At 36.2% G+C, this 20,430-nt stretch overlaps 1 protein-coding gene across 1 annotated transcript in view; it reads left to right on the forward strand.

The window, feature by feature from the left end:
• The first annotated feature begins 80 nt into the window (after positions 1-80).
• LOC130247965 (AT-rich interactive domain-containing protein 1B-like) overlaps positions 81-20,430 on the forward strand; it is a 40,678-nt gene continuing 20,328 nt past the window's right edge. The window contains exons 1-2 of the mRNA XM_056481482.1: positions 81-1,001; positions 9,606-9,794. Coding sequence (XP_056337457.1) covers positions 291-1,001; positions 9,606-9,794 — 900 coding nt within the window. The 5' untranslated portion in view covers positions 81-290. The remainder of the gene's footprint in view (positions 1,002-9,605; positions 9,795-20,430) is intronic.

Raw genomic sequence — 20,430 nt, forward strand, 5'->3', positions numbered from 1 at the left:
GTCTGGTCGCGAATCATCAAGTGAAAAATGTTGGAAGCGGAGATCCCCCTCCTTCGCCTCATCATCGCACACCTCCACAGCAACAGTCGCGAGCATTCCATCAGCAGCCACAGCACCAGCAGCGAGCCGCGCACAACAACAACATCACCATCCACAATAGCAGCAGCAACCGCACAGATCCGCAGCATGGAGGAAAAGAAGACGCTCTGGAGGCGCAGGTCGATCGCCATCCGCGTTTGCTGAACACAGGCGACGAGGAGGATCGCTCGTCTAAAACCGGTGGGGATCGAATGGGCAGCAGGTACGAGCACTCCAACTTTGGACCAGCGAGCAACAATAACAACAACAACAACAGCGGCGGAGGCAGCGCGTCCCAAAGCGGGAGCAGCTCAGTTTCTGAGTTTAATAATTATTACGGGAATGGAAGAGGAGGGCCTTGCTTTGATCAACATGGCGGACAACAAAGCCCTAGGACGGCTTTAATACATCAGGCACCGGGCAACATGGATCAAGTGCAGAACTCCCACGAAGGGTACCATAATAATCCGTACAACCACTATCCCAACTACCGGCCGGGGTACGGCGGCGCTGGATACGGTATGATGAGCCCGTCGCGGCAGGGGAACATGATGGGCCCAGGTACCAATTCGCCTACTGCTGCTGCTGCTAGCCATGGCAAGGCTGCTATGGCCTCGACCACCCCGGCTCCTGGTGCCAATGTTGGGGGCTTTCAGAGGTTTCCCGGACAAAACCAACAGCACCCTTCTGGAGCTACACCCACCCTGAACCAGCTCCTGACATCCCCGAGTCCGATGATGCGGGGATACGGTGGCGGCTATCAAGATTACAGCAACCAGCCGTCGCAGCAGCAGCAGTCCGGTATGGGTTTGGGCAAAGACATGAGCTCCCCGTACAGCCCAGCTGCCAGCCACAGCTGGGCGGCACAACAAAGAAACCACCCGGCAATGAGCCCCGGGAATAACGGCAACAGCAGAGCCCAGGTGAACACTTTAGCTTTCCGTATGTGTGTGTGTGTTCAAGTTTCGCATGCAGGTCTAGCTGTGGCCTGATGCTGCCCATAATATCAGTTTAGAATGTACTAGTTTGCATTCATTGAATGCACGTAATGTGCAAGAACAGTTAAATGACATGCCGATGTTGATTGGGCTTCAGGTTATTCCCCAGTCATGGGCTTGTCTGTGGATTGACAGGCAGCAGAACATGTCAAGTTCTGCCCAAGGTGACTGTGCTAACGGTGTTAGCATGAGTTAGCCTGCATCGAGACTTCATTTATGCTCAGAAAGATTCCTATTTCAACAACCGGATACGCTGTGCTGTCTATAGTCGTACACAGTAAAATAGTAAAGCATAATTACTATTAAATCGATGTCATGTTATTTAACAAATTATCGGCTGCGGTTCCGCTAAAGACCTCGATCGGTGCAGTTCAATGATGGAACATTCTAGCATTGCGTTGCTACTATGTGAAAACCTATTGCCAGCGCGTTTTATTAACTCGATTGAAGCGATTATGCTAATTAACGATTCTTTCCATATAAATATTAGTTTTCGTTTTTGACGTATGATTATCGGTTAGCACTGTCTGTCTGAAACCATGGGCTAGACGGCGTTTCAGAGCACAGGGCTATTGATTAGCATTGCTAGCTTGTATTAGCGCCATTGCGCCCGTCTGGCTTCACTTCATTATGCAGTAATTAATGTTTTCACATTCACCTCACACTCACTTGCTGCTATTTTTTAAGGTTATCTGTAGATGGTTTCCATATACGAAAAGCTTTTAATTTATAAGACATCATAAGGCGGGATGGTGACTAATGTTGTATTCCAAAACCTAGGCAGCTCACTAGGTTTTGTGACAGTATTAAACAAATATTTGTTTAGGTAGGTGACTCACTAGACTTCAGCATTCTGAAGCTAAAAATGCTGTATAATGTATAATGTCTTAACACCCTATCTTTGTTTTGAGTCAAATATGTAAACAAGCATAAGCAACTTCAATAGTTTATCACATACAACCTGGGATTATACATTCAAGCTATTCAGGTTACATGTTTTCAGGTTCGATTTTAGTGATAAATTGATTTCGCTGCTTAAATGTTTTTATGCATATCTAGAGGAAAAGCTGATGAATCTATTGGAATAGTTTAGCATAAATTAATATTTATTCAGTTAAATGCTGTAGGCACTTTCTTTGTGAAACAATAAATGCTGGCAATGTTTGGTTTGCTTTAACTATTAATGGAGTCATTCAGTGCTTTAAAATCTTATATTTCGTATATTCCTAATCATATGTATTTTCTATTTTGAGTTATTCCATAATTCAAAATCTGTGTTGCCAAGTACTCAAGTGATTCTGATTTCCTCAAATAGTTTTTCCACAAGAGGTTAAAGCGGCCTGCTTTCAGTTCTTCAGTTCTGCATCTTATGCGATCAGATGCTGTTTGGCCGCAGGCGCTTCTCTGTATGGATGAGCAGTTCTAACCTTCACACATGCAGATTAGCCATGCTTTCATAGTGGCACATGAAGAACATTTGCGCTGGATTGCCCAGGGTAATCCCAAAGTCTGCCCAGACTGGAAGAGATGCCAAGAAACATGATAGCCTTTAAGCCTTCCATTCATTATTGACAGATTTTGTATGACACTTTAAGCGCCTTGACACCTTGGCAAGTTATACAGTTTGAAATAAAGGTTAATAAAGTAAACATATATTTGCCTGTTTATACATACAAATAATTTTTGTCAAGAAAAAAATGGTCCTGTGGGCTTCTCTTTTCACTTTTGTTCTGTTATTTTCTTTCCTAACAGATACGTTTCCTCCGATTCTCACTTATAAATGCGTTTAATTTGAGTTAAAATATAAAATATAATAACATTATAATGACATAAATATATTGCACCAAGGGCTAGTTATTGATTCAGATGCCCAGATTAGATTCAGATTTACAAGCTGTCATTTCGATTTAGAAATCTTGATCCGAGTCGCTTCAGTGACTATAGATTAATACTGATATTTCTAAAAAGTAAACAATGAGCATTACTGTATTATGGTGGCAGAGAAAGCTCAGATGCACTAAGTTAAAAAACACATCCATATAGATAAACACTAACACACTGACATAACATTTTCATCAAGTTGACAGCGCACATTTTCACAACACATGCAAATACAGAAATGCACTACAAGCGCAGACCACAACAAAAATGTGCCAGGAGACTCCAAAAAGTGAAGTGACCTGGCCTCTTCCTGTTTACATTTAACAGTTAATTAAAGTTAATTGTGCTATTTTTCAGATTAAAATATACAAACAAGAAAGTACCGCATGACCAGGATATCAAAATAAACATTATTATTATTCTTTTTTTAACAGATATTGCGATTTCGGTTTGATTTGCGATTTCATTTTGTAGTCAAGCTTCAGCTCAATATTCTGTATCGTAGCATCTTACTTGTAAAATAAGTGTTAGTTAAAATAAGGAACTGAAAAGATTAACTAATTCCAACTTTTATTCAAATTTGCTCATAAATATCCAAAAATCAAACACAATTTTTTTTCTAGAGCAAACAGTAGTGATTAATGGCGTTAGTTATCTCCCGGTGCCTTCATGATGTTATTTCATATGGTGTAACAGCTGCAAACAACTCTGAAATTGTACTTTGCTGTTGCTAGCTACTAGGTTGAGTGTCACTGACAGTACGTTCAGTTGACTTTTTAGCAAGATACACCTCATATAGCCTGTGGTGCTTTTTAAGGTGCTGGTGGTTGTTTTTCTTCATGTGTGGCAACTATTCTGCAACAGCTTTTACAAATTATCTGTTTTTATTCGGTGTCTGTGACTTTGAAACCAAAATATTCCAATATAACCGATATGCTGTTTTTCTTTGATATGAATTCGTCTGTTAATGCTTCTGAAGCAGCAAATGCCATCATCCCACTTGTCCACCCTTGCCTGTTTGTTTGTTTTATTGTGGTCTTTCCACATTGTTCAGTTGCGCAATTCTGATTGGGCAGAACGAAAGTGTCAATTGGCTAGTAAGACTATCACACACAGACGATTGTCACACATTTGCTCTTGGTGGGGGAAATTATATAAAGTATATAATATATATTTCATATCGCAGCCTCTTGTGATTAGCTAATTGCAATGTTTCAAATCACGATAATAGCACAGGCCTACGACACACCACTTACTCTAATCAGAGTACTCTAAACAAACTCTAACGTACTCTAAACAAAGTTAAAAGCTATTTCTTTGCCACATATTTTATTTAATGTGTCAAAAATAACGTCTGTCAATCTACAATTTAAATATTTATTTATTTTTTAAATATTTAGCAGTAAAATATAAAGCAGTTTAGAAAATATGCAGGTATTTTATTGCAAAAAAAAGGTAACTGACTTGCCAAACTGATGGTTAACTACAAAACATCACTTCATTTTTTTCGTTGTGTTGTGCTAGGGCTGGGTGATATTGCTAAATAAATTATCACGATATCATAAAAACGTAAAAAGCACTGCAATGCTTGAATGCACTGTGTTTGTCTGAGGAAATTAGTTTGCCGTTATTACAGAAATGTGTATATTCCATACAAAGTGTGAAGCAGATTGGTTAGTTCTACTTGCATGAATTGTGGTGCCCTCGCAACATTCAAAAAAGATGAGATGTTTTCAATTAGGTGCACCTGGAAAATGCACGCATCAGTCCCATATGCTTCCATTGGAAGTTACAAACTTACACCCTAAGCTTATTGGCATTGCTTCCAAGACGAGCACTCAGCAGCCTCATTTTAAAAAAACTATAGTGCTACATACTGAATCTTTTTTCTAATCGATATTGACAATGGTGTTCGGTCAATAAATATCGATACTGATTTTATCGCTCAGCCCACGTTGTACATGTTGTACCCATGTAAATGTCTGTTTCCAAGGCGTTAGAAACAGACGTAATCTTATAGCTCCCTAATTTGATGTTGCCGTCATGTTGCTATCTTTTTGATTTACTGGTTTTTACCAGGTTACAGAAAAAATTCACATCCTCACAATTAGGGCTGCACGATTAATCGAAAAAAGATTTCGATCTCTATTCTGCCCTACACGCGATCTTAATTCAGCTTTTGTACGATTCAGCCAATTATATTCACGGTCAGGAGAGAAGCGTGTGGCAGACGCACAAGTCTTCACAGCAACATTGACACGACACCTCCAGATGTCGTTAAAAGTGTCACATACTGTATTTATATGGTATAATTCACCAAAAAATGTAATTTCTGTCTTAATGTAATGATGTATTTGTGGCCGCAAAATCACACACATCAGCTGACCGCAAGCTGTTTGTTTACTAGCGAGAGCACGTGCGCGTGCCTGCCAATGATGCCTAGTAAACAGAACCTGCATAGGATGTGAATACCATCTGATAAAGTTGTGAATAACGTTCAGTTTGAGGAACCGAAAAGCATTATGGTGTTTATGACTTCACAAGGTAGCGTACATAGGCTTAAAAGCACAAACCGTTTCTCGATTCTAAGACTGTATTTGCACACAATTGACAAATAGTCGCAGACAATTTAAAATTTAGTGACAAAGCATCCAGATTGGGGCAGTAACGATTCTGTCTACTGTCCTGAGCGTCTCTCAAGCTGGCCCCGGATAATTGGGCAGTCCTTATTGTTGACTCCTGATGTGCTTTCTTAACATTTGAGCTCTCGTCCATTAGTTTCAAAAATGTAAATGAATGAAAATTAATTAAGAGCCACAGATTTGTAATTGAAACACTCTTTATTTTAGGTACACTTGGGTACAATAAAATATAACCCTTTTCTGTGTTAAAAGGCATATGTGTAATGATATTATGGAAGATATAGGATATTGAAAACGATTAACAGGCTAGCACTTAATCTAGAATGGACCATGTTAAAAGATGATCTATCCCAAGATACACAATTTTTTTCAGATGAAACTCCACTTTAATTACTTATTTTTCTGAAATGTCTTTAATCAGGAATAATGATGAAATACTAAAATAGTCTGGTGGAAATGCGAGTGTGTGTTTTATGTGACAGATTTCAATTCTTCAGACATGCATCAGGAGGATGATGGTGGCATTTATGCTCATTTGCATTTTAAGAGAAAGGGCATTATGAGAATAACTTGACTTGTTAATGGCTTATCTTCAGCATGAAGCCCATTTAAGCAGTGCACTTTCCCCAGGCCTCCAAGTGTGCGTTGCTCTGCCACAGGATTCATGCAAAATGTAATTAGTGACAGAAATGAACCAATCCACGCTTTATTTTTATATTAGCTAGCTAGTGTAAACCTGATTTCACCATAAATTTTTTTTTAATAGAATTTTTATTCCAGCTATTTAGTGCATTTGATTTATTTTACATATTTATCCAAATAAATTTTGGATTAATATTAATAATTTGTAATTAAATTAAATTTATATGTAATTTTATATTAGTTTTATATTGAGTTTTATATTGATTTTAGATTAGATTTAGATTACTATAACATTATTATAATGTTGCAAACATTATGAACATAATAAAGGTCTTTGCTTTCACTTTTGATCTAATATATTCTTTTTAATACATTTAGAATAAAAGTTAAAAAAATTACTGACCCTAATAACATGAATAGGATTTGACATATTTAACAGGTCTACTTTATGATAATTTACAGTATATTGTGTATTTACACCGAGTGAATATTTTGTATACTAAAACAATAGCAAAAAATAATTTTAGATTTTAAATAATTTAATACCAGATGTTCAAATAAAAGGTGCAAAATGCTCAATTTTAAATTGTTAACCATAAGGAGAACCTAACAGTTTTAGCAAATAGTTTATATACCAATAGTTTCATAGCTTAAAGTCTGAGTTGAGAAAAATTGTGCAACAAATGTTCTCAATTAGTTACAAATTAAGTAGAAATTAAGCACCTAGTCTGAGCATTACATCACAATTAATGTGCAGCTTTATGAATCGAGAAACCTTGCAGTAATCACCTACCTGTGTAATAAAAACACCAGATAATTGGCTGTTTTTTTTCCCCCATCGGAATGATGAAATAACTTCATAAAATATCTTTCTGAAAATTGTGTCCTTAATATTTGTATTCTCATTTTGTAAAGCAAGAATGTACTCTTCTAATTCACGAATAACATCCCTCCTCTGCACATTATGTCAACAAAATCATTTACCGGTGACTTATTGTTTTTTACAGTATAGCATGACCTCGCATAGCTAATTGCTAATTGAATTATGGACTTTAGCATAGTGCAAGACAGAAGTGTGTTAGAAATACATTAGGGGTGAAAATAGCTTATGGTTATAATATATTAGGCGCATCATTGATGACGAAAATGTCTTCCGTATCATGAGTAAGAACCTGGAGACTTCTTACAATGTTTACTACAGATTCACCATGTATGATCTAATGGTGCACATGGTGGAATGCTATTGTTGTGATTGCCAGTGTAGTCTTCATGAAATCGCTGGAGAACACTCCCTGTCATTCACTTGAACTACATATCCCAACACGCCCTGCAGTCACACACCTGCTTCTGTTTACTTTCTGATTACACACAACCAGAGATGTATAGTAACGAAGTAGAACTACTTCACTACTGTACTTAGTTACTAAAAGGTTGTATCTGTACTCTACTGGAGTATTGTTTTTTTCTCCTACTTCCACTTTTACTTCAGTACATGTTTTCGATGAGTTTAGTACTTCTACTCCGATAGATTTGTGAATGTGCTGCATCGTTACCCGTTACTAGGGGTGTTTATTGTTACTAGGGAAATTATTGATATCGGTTCAGTAATAGATCACAACCTGTTATTACGTACTGACATCATTTATGTCCTATGCGCGGTCACAGCAGAATACTATGGCGAAGGAGGCGAGGGCGAGTAAATAACGCTCTTACTACAATGAAGGCAGCACAGCACACAAGCCCCTATTTCACTACTTCGGAGAAATGCTGTAAAATACCATCTCTGTCTCTCTCTCTCTCTCTCTCACTTTGGACGTTTGACCCGCTGGCGTTTGTGAAGTAACTTTTCCTCTCCTCTTGGCTGTTAAAGCGATAATTGTGGATCCTGACACGAGCGCACCTGAGGTGCAAGTTTTCTTTACTGTGTCTATTATGGATTACCTGTGATAATCGTGTATTATGCGCATATAGACTGTAACCCTTAGAAATTCCAGTATCATCCACTCATGACTCAACACTATCGAAACTAACTATTAAGATAGCACTATACTGTAGAGATAGCACCATATAAACAATAATCAGCACTGTATATGTGTGTGAGGGGTGTATATATCGAAAATGGTATCGGATATTGATATTCTTAAATGGTATCATAACACAGTTAGAAATTCCAGTGTTGTCGACTTGTGAAAACACTATTTGAAACTAACTTAATAGTTAATATTATAGAGATAGCTCTATAGAGATGGCACTACACTATAGTGATAGCACCATATAAATAATACTCAGCACTGGGTGTGTGTGTGTGTGTGTGTGTGTGTGTGTGTGTGTGTGTGAGAGGTGTATATATCAAAAATGGCATCGGATATCGATATTTTTCAAAGTATCATTATCAAAGTTAGAAATTCCAGTATCGTTGTTGACTCGTGACAACACTTGAAACTAATTACCATAGAAACAATACTCAGCACTGGATGTGTGTGTGTTAGGGGTGTATATATTGAAAATTGTATCGGATATCAATATTTTTCAAGGTATCATATCAAAGTTAGTATCAAGTGTTGTCGACTTGTGACAACACTATAGAAACAATCTATTTAAATAACACTTTAGAGATAGCACCATATAAACAATACTCAGCACTGGATGTGTGTATGTGAGGGGTGTATATATATATCAAAAATGGTAACAGATATCGATATTTTTCAAGATATCATATCAAAGTTAGAAATTCCAGTATCCTGTGTATGTGTATGACAACACTGTAGAACTATATAGATAGCACTGTATAGACAACACTATATAGATAAACATTCAGCGATTAATAACCATTAACCATATCTTTTGAGACTGACAGAAACCTCCTTTTCTTTTAACTAGAGCATTTTGACAATATAGTTGTTTAGTCAGAGTAAATGTGTGTGTGTGTGTGTGTGTGTGTGTGTGTGTGTGTGTGCGTTACTGCAGAGCACTCTGGCATGACTGCTGACGCTTAAAATGTTCATTTATAGTGGCCTCCCAGGCTTTCTCAAATTGGTCACATTTTCTGTAAGTGCTGCTTCAATTGGCCTGAATTTGGCAGTGACATGAGAAGATTAGCTTGGATGGCTCTCAGTCTTTTCTGGCAAAGATGAGACACTTGAGAGAAAACCTGAACCCACTCCCCACTCACCCCCCCAATATCAGTCGATGGCACATTGCCCTGAATCTCTCCATTTACCGAAGCGCTCAACCTTATGATTACTATTTGTATTCCAGTCTGCTCAGCCATAATAGTCATATAAATGCGTTCACACAGACTGCCTTACATTGGAAATCACTGTCGATGTTACTCATGCTAAAGTGTTGACATCACTCTTAACAGGTGGCAACTATGGACCCTATGACCATGAAGCGTTCTCAGATGTATGGTATGGGGAACAGTCCCTACTCTCAGCAAGGTGGAACTTATGCCGGACAGCCATACGGATCACCCACTGCTCACCGATATCCAATGGGAATGCAGGGCCGTGGGCAAGTTGGCATCGGAGGAATGCAGTACCCTCAGCAACAGGTAGAACTAATGATTGTTATTGAAGATTACTATGAAAACAAAGCTCTTTTCAAAGTTTTACAGTAGGGCTGCATGAAACTGGGAGGTTTCATCAGTTAATTTTGAGCACTTTTTGGAAACAATTCATAATTTTATATTGATTGGGATGATTTTGTAGGGGAGCGTATCTGTATAAATTAAAATAAACAAAATGCAAGCATAGATAAACACAATAGAGCAAAGATACAAATAAAATAAAGCACTTTATTGTTTTCTAGATATTAATCATGTTTAGACTGAAATTGAAAAATCAAATGTAAAATAAAACTGTATCATCATTGTGTAGATAATTATATTAACTAATCTTTAAGCTACAAATAGGGCTGTGCGCTTAATCAAAATCAAATCGCAATTGCAATTTGAACTGTTGTGATTAGCTAATCGCAAGAGGCTGCGATATAAAGTGTATATGTATTATATAATTTCCCCTACCCAGAGCAAATGCGTGACAGCCATCTGTGTATGATAGTCTTACTATCCAATTGAGTGAGCAGACTTTTGTTCTGCCCAATTAGAATTGCGCGACCGAACTATGCGGAAAGCCCACAATAAAACAAACAAACAGGAAAGCGCGAACAAATAGGATGGTGGCGTCTACCGCTTCAGAAGCATTAATAGATCAATTAATATCAAAGAAATATTATATATTATATGGGAATATTTTGGTTTGTTTATATGGGAATATATGAGGAGCATCTTGCTAAAAAGTAAACTAAAAGTATTGCCAGTGACACTAAATCTAGTAGCTAGCAACAGCAAAGTACAATTTCAGAGTTGTTTGCAGCTGTTACACCATATGAAAAAACATTACGAAGGCACCAGGAGATAACTAACGCCAAAAATAACTACTGTTTGCTCTAGAGAAAAATTTTTTAAATTTCTGAATATTTATAAACAAATTTGAATAAAAGTTTAAGTAAGTTAATGTTTTTTCACTTCGTTTTTAACTAACACTCACTACATTTCAACAGTAAGAAGCTACGACACAGAATATTGAGCTGAAGCTTGACTACAAAATGAAATCGCAAATCAAATCGAAATCGCAATTTCTGTTAAAAAAATCGCAATTAGATATTTTCCCCAAATCGCACAGCCCTAGCTACAAACATTACAAGCTTCAACAATTAAACTGCAGAGACTCCACAATGCTGTTGTAAGTATGTGGTCAACTATAATTCCAACTTTACAGATATAACACCGTGCAATATAACTAAATGCAATATGGTGCCGCTGCATGTGATAAAAGGTATCTTTTTCATGTTAAAACAACTTTTTGTCCTAAACATATGTGACAGCGATGCATGAAGTTTCTATTTCCGCGATGTCGTTGCAAAACAACAGCATAAACCAATATAGTCCTGTTCCCAATGAGTGGTACAGTAAAGTTCGTTACTATAGCCGTTTCCATTGTCAAAAGGTACCAAAAAGTGAACCGTACCATACCACTTTTTGTGTACCCTTTCCAAAGGGTACCTAGCACAACAAAAGGGAACCAAAAGGCGGAGCCAGATGCGCATTTGAACACTGATGGTTTACAGAGGAATGTGACTAGTGCGTGCACAAGCCAGGAGAATAAAAAAAACAAAGGAAGTGTCATTTTTAAATATGCAGCGGAGACATTACACCGTAATAATATATACACATAATAGCGAGTCATGGTCGACCTGAGCTCAAACAAACCTTGTCACAAGTGGTAACAAACTTCTTAAGCTTATAGTAATAACATGCTGCTGATTATTAAAGCGCTTTTGACGTCCGATACTTTCAGAAACGAACAAATGCGAGAGTAAAGCGCGAAAAAACAAAGGAGCAAATGATTCTTTCAGCAACCTAAAACATAAACTGCCATGCTTAATTATTAGCATCGCCTTTTGGACTATTATGAACTCAGAAAGATGGAATTACTTTCTAACAATATGTTAACGTTACATGTGCTGGTGAAGATTAAAGATACAGACGAAAGGTGTATGTTTGACTGTACTGTATGTTTTATGTTGTTTTAGAACTCAAATAAGGACTAAATGTATGCTGTGTGTAGTTTTTCTGTAATTGGTAACATTTCGGAGACTGTAAGGGTCTGTATGTGTTGATTTGTTGCATTTATTTATTTTTTTTATATAATTGCAGATGTTACAGTAAGCTATTTCACAATGTTTTCATTGATCTGCAGTTGCAATCAAAACCTGTTCATAGAAAGGTTAGTAATGGACATTTATACAGAAGTATTTATGTGTATAAAGCATCTGCTTTGTGAGAAGTGCTTCCCATATGATGTGTGAACGACATGTACTGCTTAAATTTACATTTTCTTGACTGCAATTTTCTGTCACAAACCACGCCTACCAAAAGGGAACTGTATCGAACTGCACCGTACCGTACTGTACCACTCAGTGAAAACAAGGCATATGACAATTATCACCTCAGGTACATATTATGTGCTTTATTCAGTGTTAAATGCTTTGAATATCTTTTTACGTGGCAGCGGCAGATGGTTTACCTCAGATCTTGAAAATAAAGTAGCTAGCAAACGGTTTGAAAATCAAAGTCAGAACTGAGGGAAACCAATAACAGCCAATGTATTCTTAATAATGTTAAAAATAGGCTTTAATTGTTAGTAATTACATTATAACCCTTACCATGTCGCTGGTATTTAAATGTTTCTGTCATGTCATGTATATAGTGCAAACAGCCAAATTGCTTGTTGCTGGAATCTTGTCACATCGCGTGTAGCTAGATACTATCATGAAAAGGCAATTTCACATGGTTGATAATTAGCAGGAAAGCAGCATGTTTTGGTTCTCGGGCTGACATCGTTTAGGTAATATCATGTGATTGGTGCTTTGGTCCCTAGAGAAAAGTATTAGGAAATGTTGACAAATCATGTGAAAGGGTCTTTGTTATTATTTTTAAAGAAAACCTCTGGCCTCTCAGATTCGACTGAAAGAGTTGTGAATTTCACAGAAAAACACTTGTAATGTGCAAGTTGGATAATCATTTATTAAAGACCTTAAATTGCTTGACGGGTGCAGTTTTTATTCAGCTCTGTGTTGATAGCTTTCTGTTGAAACAGTACTTGAAGTATCTTTTACTTTTATTTAAATAGCCAGTAGGTTTTTTAGTTTATGTCACAGTCTTGATATTGTGATTTTCTGTTTCTAGTCAGAGATGTTTGGTATCAGTGGGATGGATGTTCTTATTATAGACTACAACAGTCTTGATCTGAGGAATATGTGACATTCATTTTATCTGTAGGGGAACTGATTTTTGAAGGTAACTTATAAATGTTTAAAGACAGTCCTACTGTGTGCTAAATGGTTGTAAATCAGTAGTATATCTGCTTTTCTTAAAACCTTCAGCTTATTCCAGTTTATTTATTTTCAAGTTATCATTGTTTACATTATAATTCTTGGGAAATCTACCTTACCCATTCATTCATTCATTTTCCTTCAGCTTAGTCTCTATTTCAGAGGTTACCACAGCAGAATGAAACGCCAACTATTCCAGCATATGTTTTACACAGCAGATGCCATTCCAGTCGCAATCCAGGATTGAGAAACACCCATACATACTCATTTACACACATACACTACGGCCTCTTTATTGGACTGCATATCTTTGAACTGTAGGGGAAACCCACGCAAACACAGGGAGAACATGCAAACTCATAGAACTGCCAACTGGCCCAGTCGGGACTTGAACCAGTGACCTTTTTGCTGTGAGGCGACAGAGCTAACCACTGAGCCACTGTGCCATCCTTATCTTACTCATAATTCAACAAATAATTCTCCATCAGAGATTTGAAACAAATTATCTCATAAGAACTCTTTAGCTTTTCTATTAATAGAATAATTTTCCTTTAAATTACTTCTAAATTACCAGTAAAATATAAGAAATACACTATATTTACATGATAAATATGCTCATAGTTTCTGTTACATAAAATAAATCTTTAAATCAGTAGTTTTATATTCATATGCCCTTTTATTTTAAATTAGGGCTCCATGGTATTGGAAAAATCTGACTGTGATATTTAGTTTGTCTGCTAAATATTTGTTGTTTTCACATGACGTCATTGATGATAATAATTCAGATGGAGGGCAGGAAGTGATTCTTCTACATAAAAATCGCTATCAGAACATCAAAATGTTTCTGTTTTATGTTGTTTATAATTGTTTAAATCGACCAAAATAAGAAATGCCGAACAGCTTTTGTGGACTTATAAAAGGTTTTGCTCATAAGGGGGAAAAAGTTCAAGAAACTGGCTGAAAACTGGAAGAAAAGGCAGCATGTAACAAACATTTATTCAATACATCCACGTGTAAAAACTGTTTTTGAACACGATAATGCATTTGACAACACCAATAAAAAGTATATACAGCAGGCCTAGCTATGTGTATAAATATGTTAAAATGTTAAAATATAAAAATCAGATACAAACACCACCTCACTTATACAAAATCCAGGAGAACAGAAATAACATACCCTGCCATGTAATCGCTGCAATGAAATATCCGTCTTGTTTTGCAATAATTCATGTCTTTACTGGCGTTTTGGTGGAATAAACACGCGTAACATTAACATCAAGATGCGTAGCCTTGAATGTTTGTTGATGGTAAGTTCACTGACCAAACAAACAAAAAATGCAACCCTTGCGACCAAACTAGACAGTTATTATTGTGGAGCACTTTTCCTCATCACAAAAATAAATAAATAATAATAATGTACACCATGCGTCCATGCTTCTGTATGCTTTTGTGATGTCTGGAAGATATCCAAGTGTGGACACAACTATAGTAATTTATAATAAACATGTTTTGAAGCACGTAGTAAAATGTAAAACGTGTACAACTCATTGTTAATGAATGCTACAGAATACTGTTGCATAGTAAACTGATAAACTGTAATAAATACTGTGACGTTGGTGTTGTGATGGTGTGTTGTGATGGTGTGTAATTATAGTGTAGAAAACTGAAGCCCATTGATTAATTTGTTTGTTTTACTACAGTTGTGTTGTACCGCAGCAACAATATAATTACTGCGGCAGTTCAATTCAAGTAATTATCTATAGTTTACTTCCAAACACTATAGTATTAACTATGGTATTTTTCATGTAACGTAATAGCTTATACAGTATCTACCGCTTCGATGACAGGCAAATATATTTGAGTTCAGTAGAAAACTAGGCCCTCTTCATCATATAAGGATCCTGCCCAACATATGTGGTTATTTTCTATTTACATTTCCTTTGAAATATGGTATAAATTGTGAAAATACAGACTTTCCTCTATGTCTTCCATTTAGTTTTTTACTTATTACTCTCCATTTGAATTTTGCATGCCACCAGAACCACGTGATTGAAAACAACCTATACTGTACATACAGTTTTACCAGATGACTTGAATAGCTTTATTTGGAAAGAATTGACTCATTTAGATTGATTTGGATGGCTCTTTAGGGGAGTAAATCAAGCATAAAATATAATAAGTAAATTACAAGCAAAAATAATCAGTGTCGATTGCAGATGCAATATCAATGCTGAAGCGATATATTGCACAGCCATCATTCAAATACAGTTAAAGTCAGAATTATTAGCCCCCTTTTAATTTTTGTTTCCTTTTTTAAATATTTCCCAAATTATATTTAACAGAGCAAGGAATTTTTACAGTATGTCTGATAATATTTTTTCTTCTGGAGAAAGTCTTATTTGTTTTATTTTGGCTAGAATAAAAGCAGTTTTAAATTTTTTATGAACCATTTAAGGTTAAAATTATTAGCCTCTTTAAGCTATATATTTTTTCAATAGTCTACAGAACAAACCATCGATATACAATAACTTGCCTAATGACACTATCCTGCCCAGTTAACCTAATTAACCTAGTTAAGCCTTTAAATGTTACTTTAAGCTTTATAGAAGTGTCTTGAAAAATATCTAGTAAAATACTATTTACTGTCATTATAGCAAAGATAAAATAAATCAGTTATTAGAAATGAGTTATTAAAACTGTTGTTTAGAAATGTGTTGAAAAATCTTCTCTCCGTTAAACAGAAATTGGGGAAAAAATAAACAGGGGGGCTAATAATTCAGGGAGGCTAATAATTCCGTTTTCAACTGTATGTAATATGTAGTGTCATTGGATTGCATTTGTTTTGCTTATTAAACTTCATCACTGTCATTAGTGTTCATATCATACTTTGATATAATGAGCTCTATAATTATAATTTATGTATAATTTGTACTAGGCTTGCACGATGTTGGAAATATCTAACGTTGCGATATTTATTTATTTTGCGATAATTATTGCGATATGAATACAATTTCACCAGATGACTTAATATCTCTATTTGGAAAGAAATTATAATTCAGATTGAATGGGATGATTCTGCAGTGGTAGTGCATCTCTATAAAATCTAATAAACAATCTATAATACTTTTGGGGTCTCCCCGACACATTTTTATTGTGGTCTGTGCTATGTGCACTGCATTTCTGTATTTGCATGTGAGTTGTGAGTATTTTCATACTCTTGTTTAGTCAGAGATTGATGAATTAATGTTTACTTTTAGCATGTCCATACAATATAATAAACAATCTATAAATGTTTTGGGGTCCCCCGACACATTTTCATTGTGGTCTGTGCTATTTGCAGTGCATTTCTGTATTTGCATGTGTTGTGAGTATTTTCATGCATAACGATCTATAAGTACAATTAAAAATATTGAAATAAAGTGTTTTATGATGTCCCAAGTCTAACAGTTTTCAGGTACAGTAACTTAATGATGAAAATATAAATAATTAAATAAAATTAATCATAGTTAACGTCACAAATGGTACAAATTCTTGTACTTGAATGTTTTTAAAGTCATTATTCAATACAGGTACTAAAAAGCGCATGCAAATGATAAATTATAATACTTTAATACTAATATAAGACTATTACAAATGATCACACCGCGATATCAATGCTGAAACGATATATTGTGCAGCCCTAATTTGTACATTGAGATATTTTTAAAATAGTTATACTCCAACTTCCATTTTACACCTTTCAACACGTTTAAATCCATTTATCAAATTTCCACACAATCTACAAAAGGATCAGGGGAAAAAGTGTGTGGATCTAGTTTCTTTTCTGATGGCAGCACTTCACTTTTTTTTCTTAACCATAGCAGAGTTTTTACCCACCCCAGCTGGCTGCCACATGGGGGACTATCCTTCTACGATATTCGCTTTCTATGCACAGCCACCTTAGACTTTCAGAATTAGCAACACTGACTCATAGCTCTCAAACAGAGACAGCAACGGTGCTCTTCATGCTGTTGAGTCCACAGGAAACTGAAATGTCCCACAGGCCGGCGGTCTGAACAGTGACAGCCCAAGGGGAAACACAGAGTGTGGTGCAGAAGGAACGACTCTGTTGTGCCTGTCAGCGTGGAGCGACAGTACTCCCAGTGTACCAGAGATGTTGACAGTCTAATGCGCCGTGAGTCTGTCAGAAAAGCTTGGCAGGCAGTCTGGTTGGGCTGGGCCGTCCTATTCTGGGTACAGACTGCCCTACTAAATTTAGACTGGAAAACTGGACTGTGTTAAGTTTGACACCACTGCCTCTAAAATGTTCTGCTGAGGTAACCAAGGCAAGATGGGTGGAGCAATTCAAATTAAACCTCTAGTTTTGTAACTGAAAATATTTGACTCACTTCGTTATTATGATTAAAGAATCTCTGTGAATGTCTGTTTCACATTTTGTTGAACTGTAAGAAAACACAATAGAAAAACAAATAAACAAAAACAAATAGAAAAAAAATGTTTTTGTCCAGCTGAGCGTTTGTTTTCTGTTGTTGTCAGTGGTAGCACTGCATTTTTTGAGCACTTGCATTGTAGTGAGACACTAAGCGGGTGTTTTTTATGGTCAGCGCTAGTTTTGGGCGATGTCGATTGTTGTGAATTTCTCTATCTGGCTCACGGCACCGAAACTGTTGTGAAATTCTAAGACGAGCCAAAAACCAGGGAGAACTTTCGGGTATCTTCAAAGCAGAATCCTTTAATAAGAAGAACTTGGCGTCACTGTGGCGTCATCGAAATAACTCTGAACTAATACAGCAGACACTAAGTTTTTATACATTTTACAGAGAGGTGGGGACAGACCTAAGCAAAGCATGCAAATGAATTGTTGTTTGTCAGCAGGGTAAATTGCCTTTTCAGCCCCGATTTCATCAGCATACAAGAAATTCACGATACATTTTAGAATGAAAACAAAGTGTGCAAATGATGTTCTGGTGACAGAACCCATCCGGCCAGTTGACCAGCCTGAAAGTGTTACTTTGCTATTTGTTAGACAATAGACACAGCTGTGTAGTGAAACTGACAATTTGCATTACTTGGAGACTGTCAGTGCTCAGGAAACCAAGAGATTTTAAGGTCTGTCACACCCTAGTTAGAATTTTGAATGACTTGAGCTAATTAAAAACCAAAGAATATAACTTTTCAGTTTCGGTTCAGTTCAGTTTTTCTGCTCAAAGCACCCGCTGACTGCCTGGAGCTCAGACGAGCACATGAAAATGTGTGTTTCTGTGTTTGTGTGTGTGGTCATGTGATGTGCATTTTTAGCGTATTGTGTGTGTAGTTCACATAGTACAGTGTGGACGAAGGCTGTTCAGAAATGCTAGATGAAACGCCAGTGTGGTTGCAGATTGTTTTCGTTCTAAAAAAAATAGCATTTTAAAAATAAGACATATTAGTGTAGTGTGTATTTTTCGTGAACGAGATCGCAACAGGGTTGAGCGGAGGATCGCGATGCTGGCTCAGCATCATGATGTCTATCGGCCATCAGCGATAGGCATTGTCTATCGACCCAACTCAAGGTCAAGACCACTCTAGTAAAGACAATATGATTAAGAGTCTTCCATGTAAACAGCGATTTTGATGACCTTAAACCGACTAAAGTCATAATCGAACTAAACTGAAATCGAATGAGGACATGTGAAGTATTTCTATTTTAGACCCCGTTTACACTAATACATTTTTGTTTTAAAACGGTGTTTTAGTACGAAACGATCCACGTCCACACTGGCGTTTCAATTAACGTTTCTGATAAGCTCTCCATCGACACTACACCATTGAAAATGCACATAACGTGACCATACAAACACTCTGGTATGCGCTGAAAGCTGCTTCCGTGTATTCTCGCGTCTGAGCTTAAGGCAGTCAGGGAGAGCTCTCACCACACCTGCCCAACTGTGAACAGTTGAATGTCGCCCAGTCCATCCTGAATCTGCCGCTGGTGATCTATAATTCATCTTGTGTAGACCTATATCTAATGACTCAATCTTTTGAATCTAGTAGCTTACTTGTTCTCAGGTAACGTGTTTTGACTGAGTACAAAGATTTATGTAATCATGTACACTTATTCCTCACATTTAAACGATTACTTGCCTTTATTTCCTGTGTTGTATAATATTTTTTCTTTTGGAGAAAGTCTTATTTATTTTATTTCCGGTAGAATTAAAGCAGTTTTTAATTTTTATGAACCGTTTTAAGGTCAAAAGTATCAGCCCCTTTAAGCTAATTTTTTTAATAGTCTACAGAACAAACCATCGTTATACAATGACTTGCCTAATTACCCTAACCTGCCTAGTTAACCTAATTAACCTAGTTAAGGTTAAGGTTTAAATGTCACTTTAAGCTGTATAGAAGTGTCTTGAAAAACTTAGAGATGAGTTATTAAAACTATTATGTTTAGAAATGTGTTGAAAAAATCTCTCTATTAAACAGAAATTGGGGAAAAAGGGATGGGCAAAAATACATTGAAATGTATTTTTAAAATAAAATACAAAATACCTCAGTTTTATGAATATCAAAATAAATGACAAAATACTGCAACCACAAATGTATCAAAATAAAATACTGTATTTTGAAAATACTACAAAATACTTTTGCAAAGGAGCATGACATTTCTTTGCAAACCTTCTATCGACAGGCCTATTGGATCAATCACTTCACCATTAAACTGACTTACTCTTTCATTTTAGCATAGATTTTGCATAAATTTCATACAAAAAGAATCCTGTCTTGAAGATGATCTCTTTAATCACTGTAAAAACCATGTGATGCAGATAATAAATGGAATAAAAAATTGGAATAAAGTACAATATCTCTTTATTGTGTTTCCAACTATTGCGTAGCCAGTGAAACTGCACCAATCTCTTAACAGTCTTATATTTTAAAGGGTGATATATGAAGAGGTTATTTAACTTTTTTGTTCAATAAATGTACATTTTTTGCAATTGAAATCTTGAGTACTAATTTCTGAAAACGACTCAAATCTCCAGTTTTAGTCATTTCCTTAAATCATGTTTTTACAATTGTACTCTTCAATACACAACATAAAACATGATATCTCTATAAAATGAAGTTATCTTTTATTTTGCAAATAAATTCTTCATATACAGTTGAAGTCAGAATTATTAGCCCCCCTGAATTATTAGCCCCCCTGTTTATTCCCCCCCAATTCCTGTTTAACGGAGAGATTTTTTTTCAACTCATTTTTTAAACATAATAGTTTTAATAACTCATTTCTAATAACTGATTTCTTTTATCTTTGC

This window comes from Danio aesculapii, chromosome 20 (assembly GCF_903798145.1).
Source record: "Danio aesculapii chromosome 20, fDanAes4.1, whole genome shotgun sequence".
Taxonomy (NCBI): domain Eukaryota; kingdom Metazoa; phylum Chordata; class Actinopteri; order Cypriniformes; family Danionidae; genus Danio; species Danio aesculapii.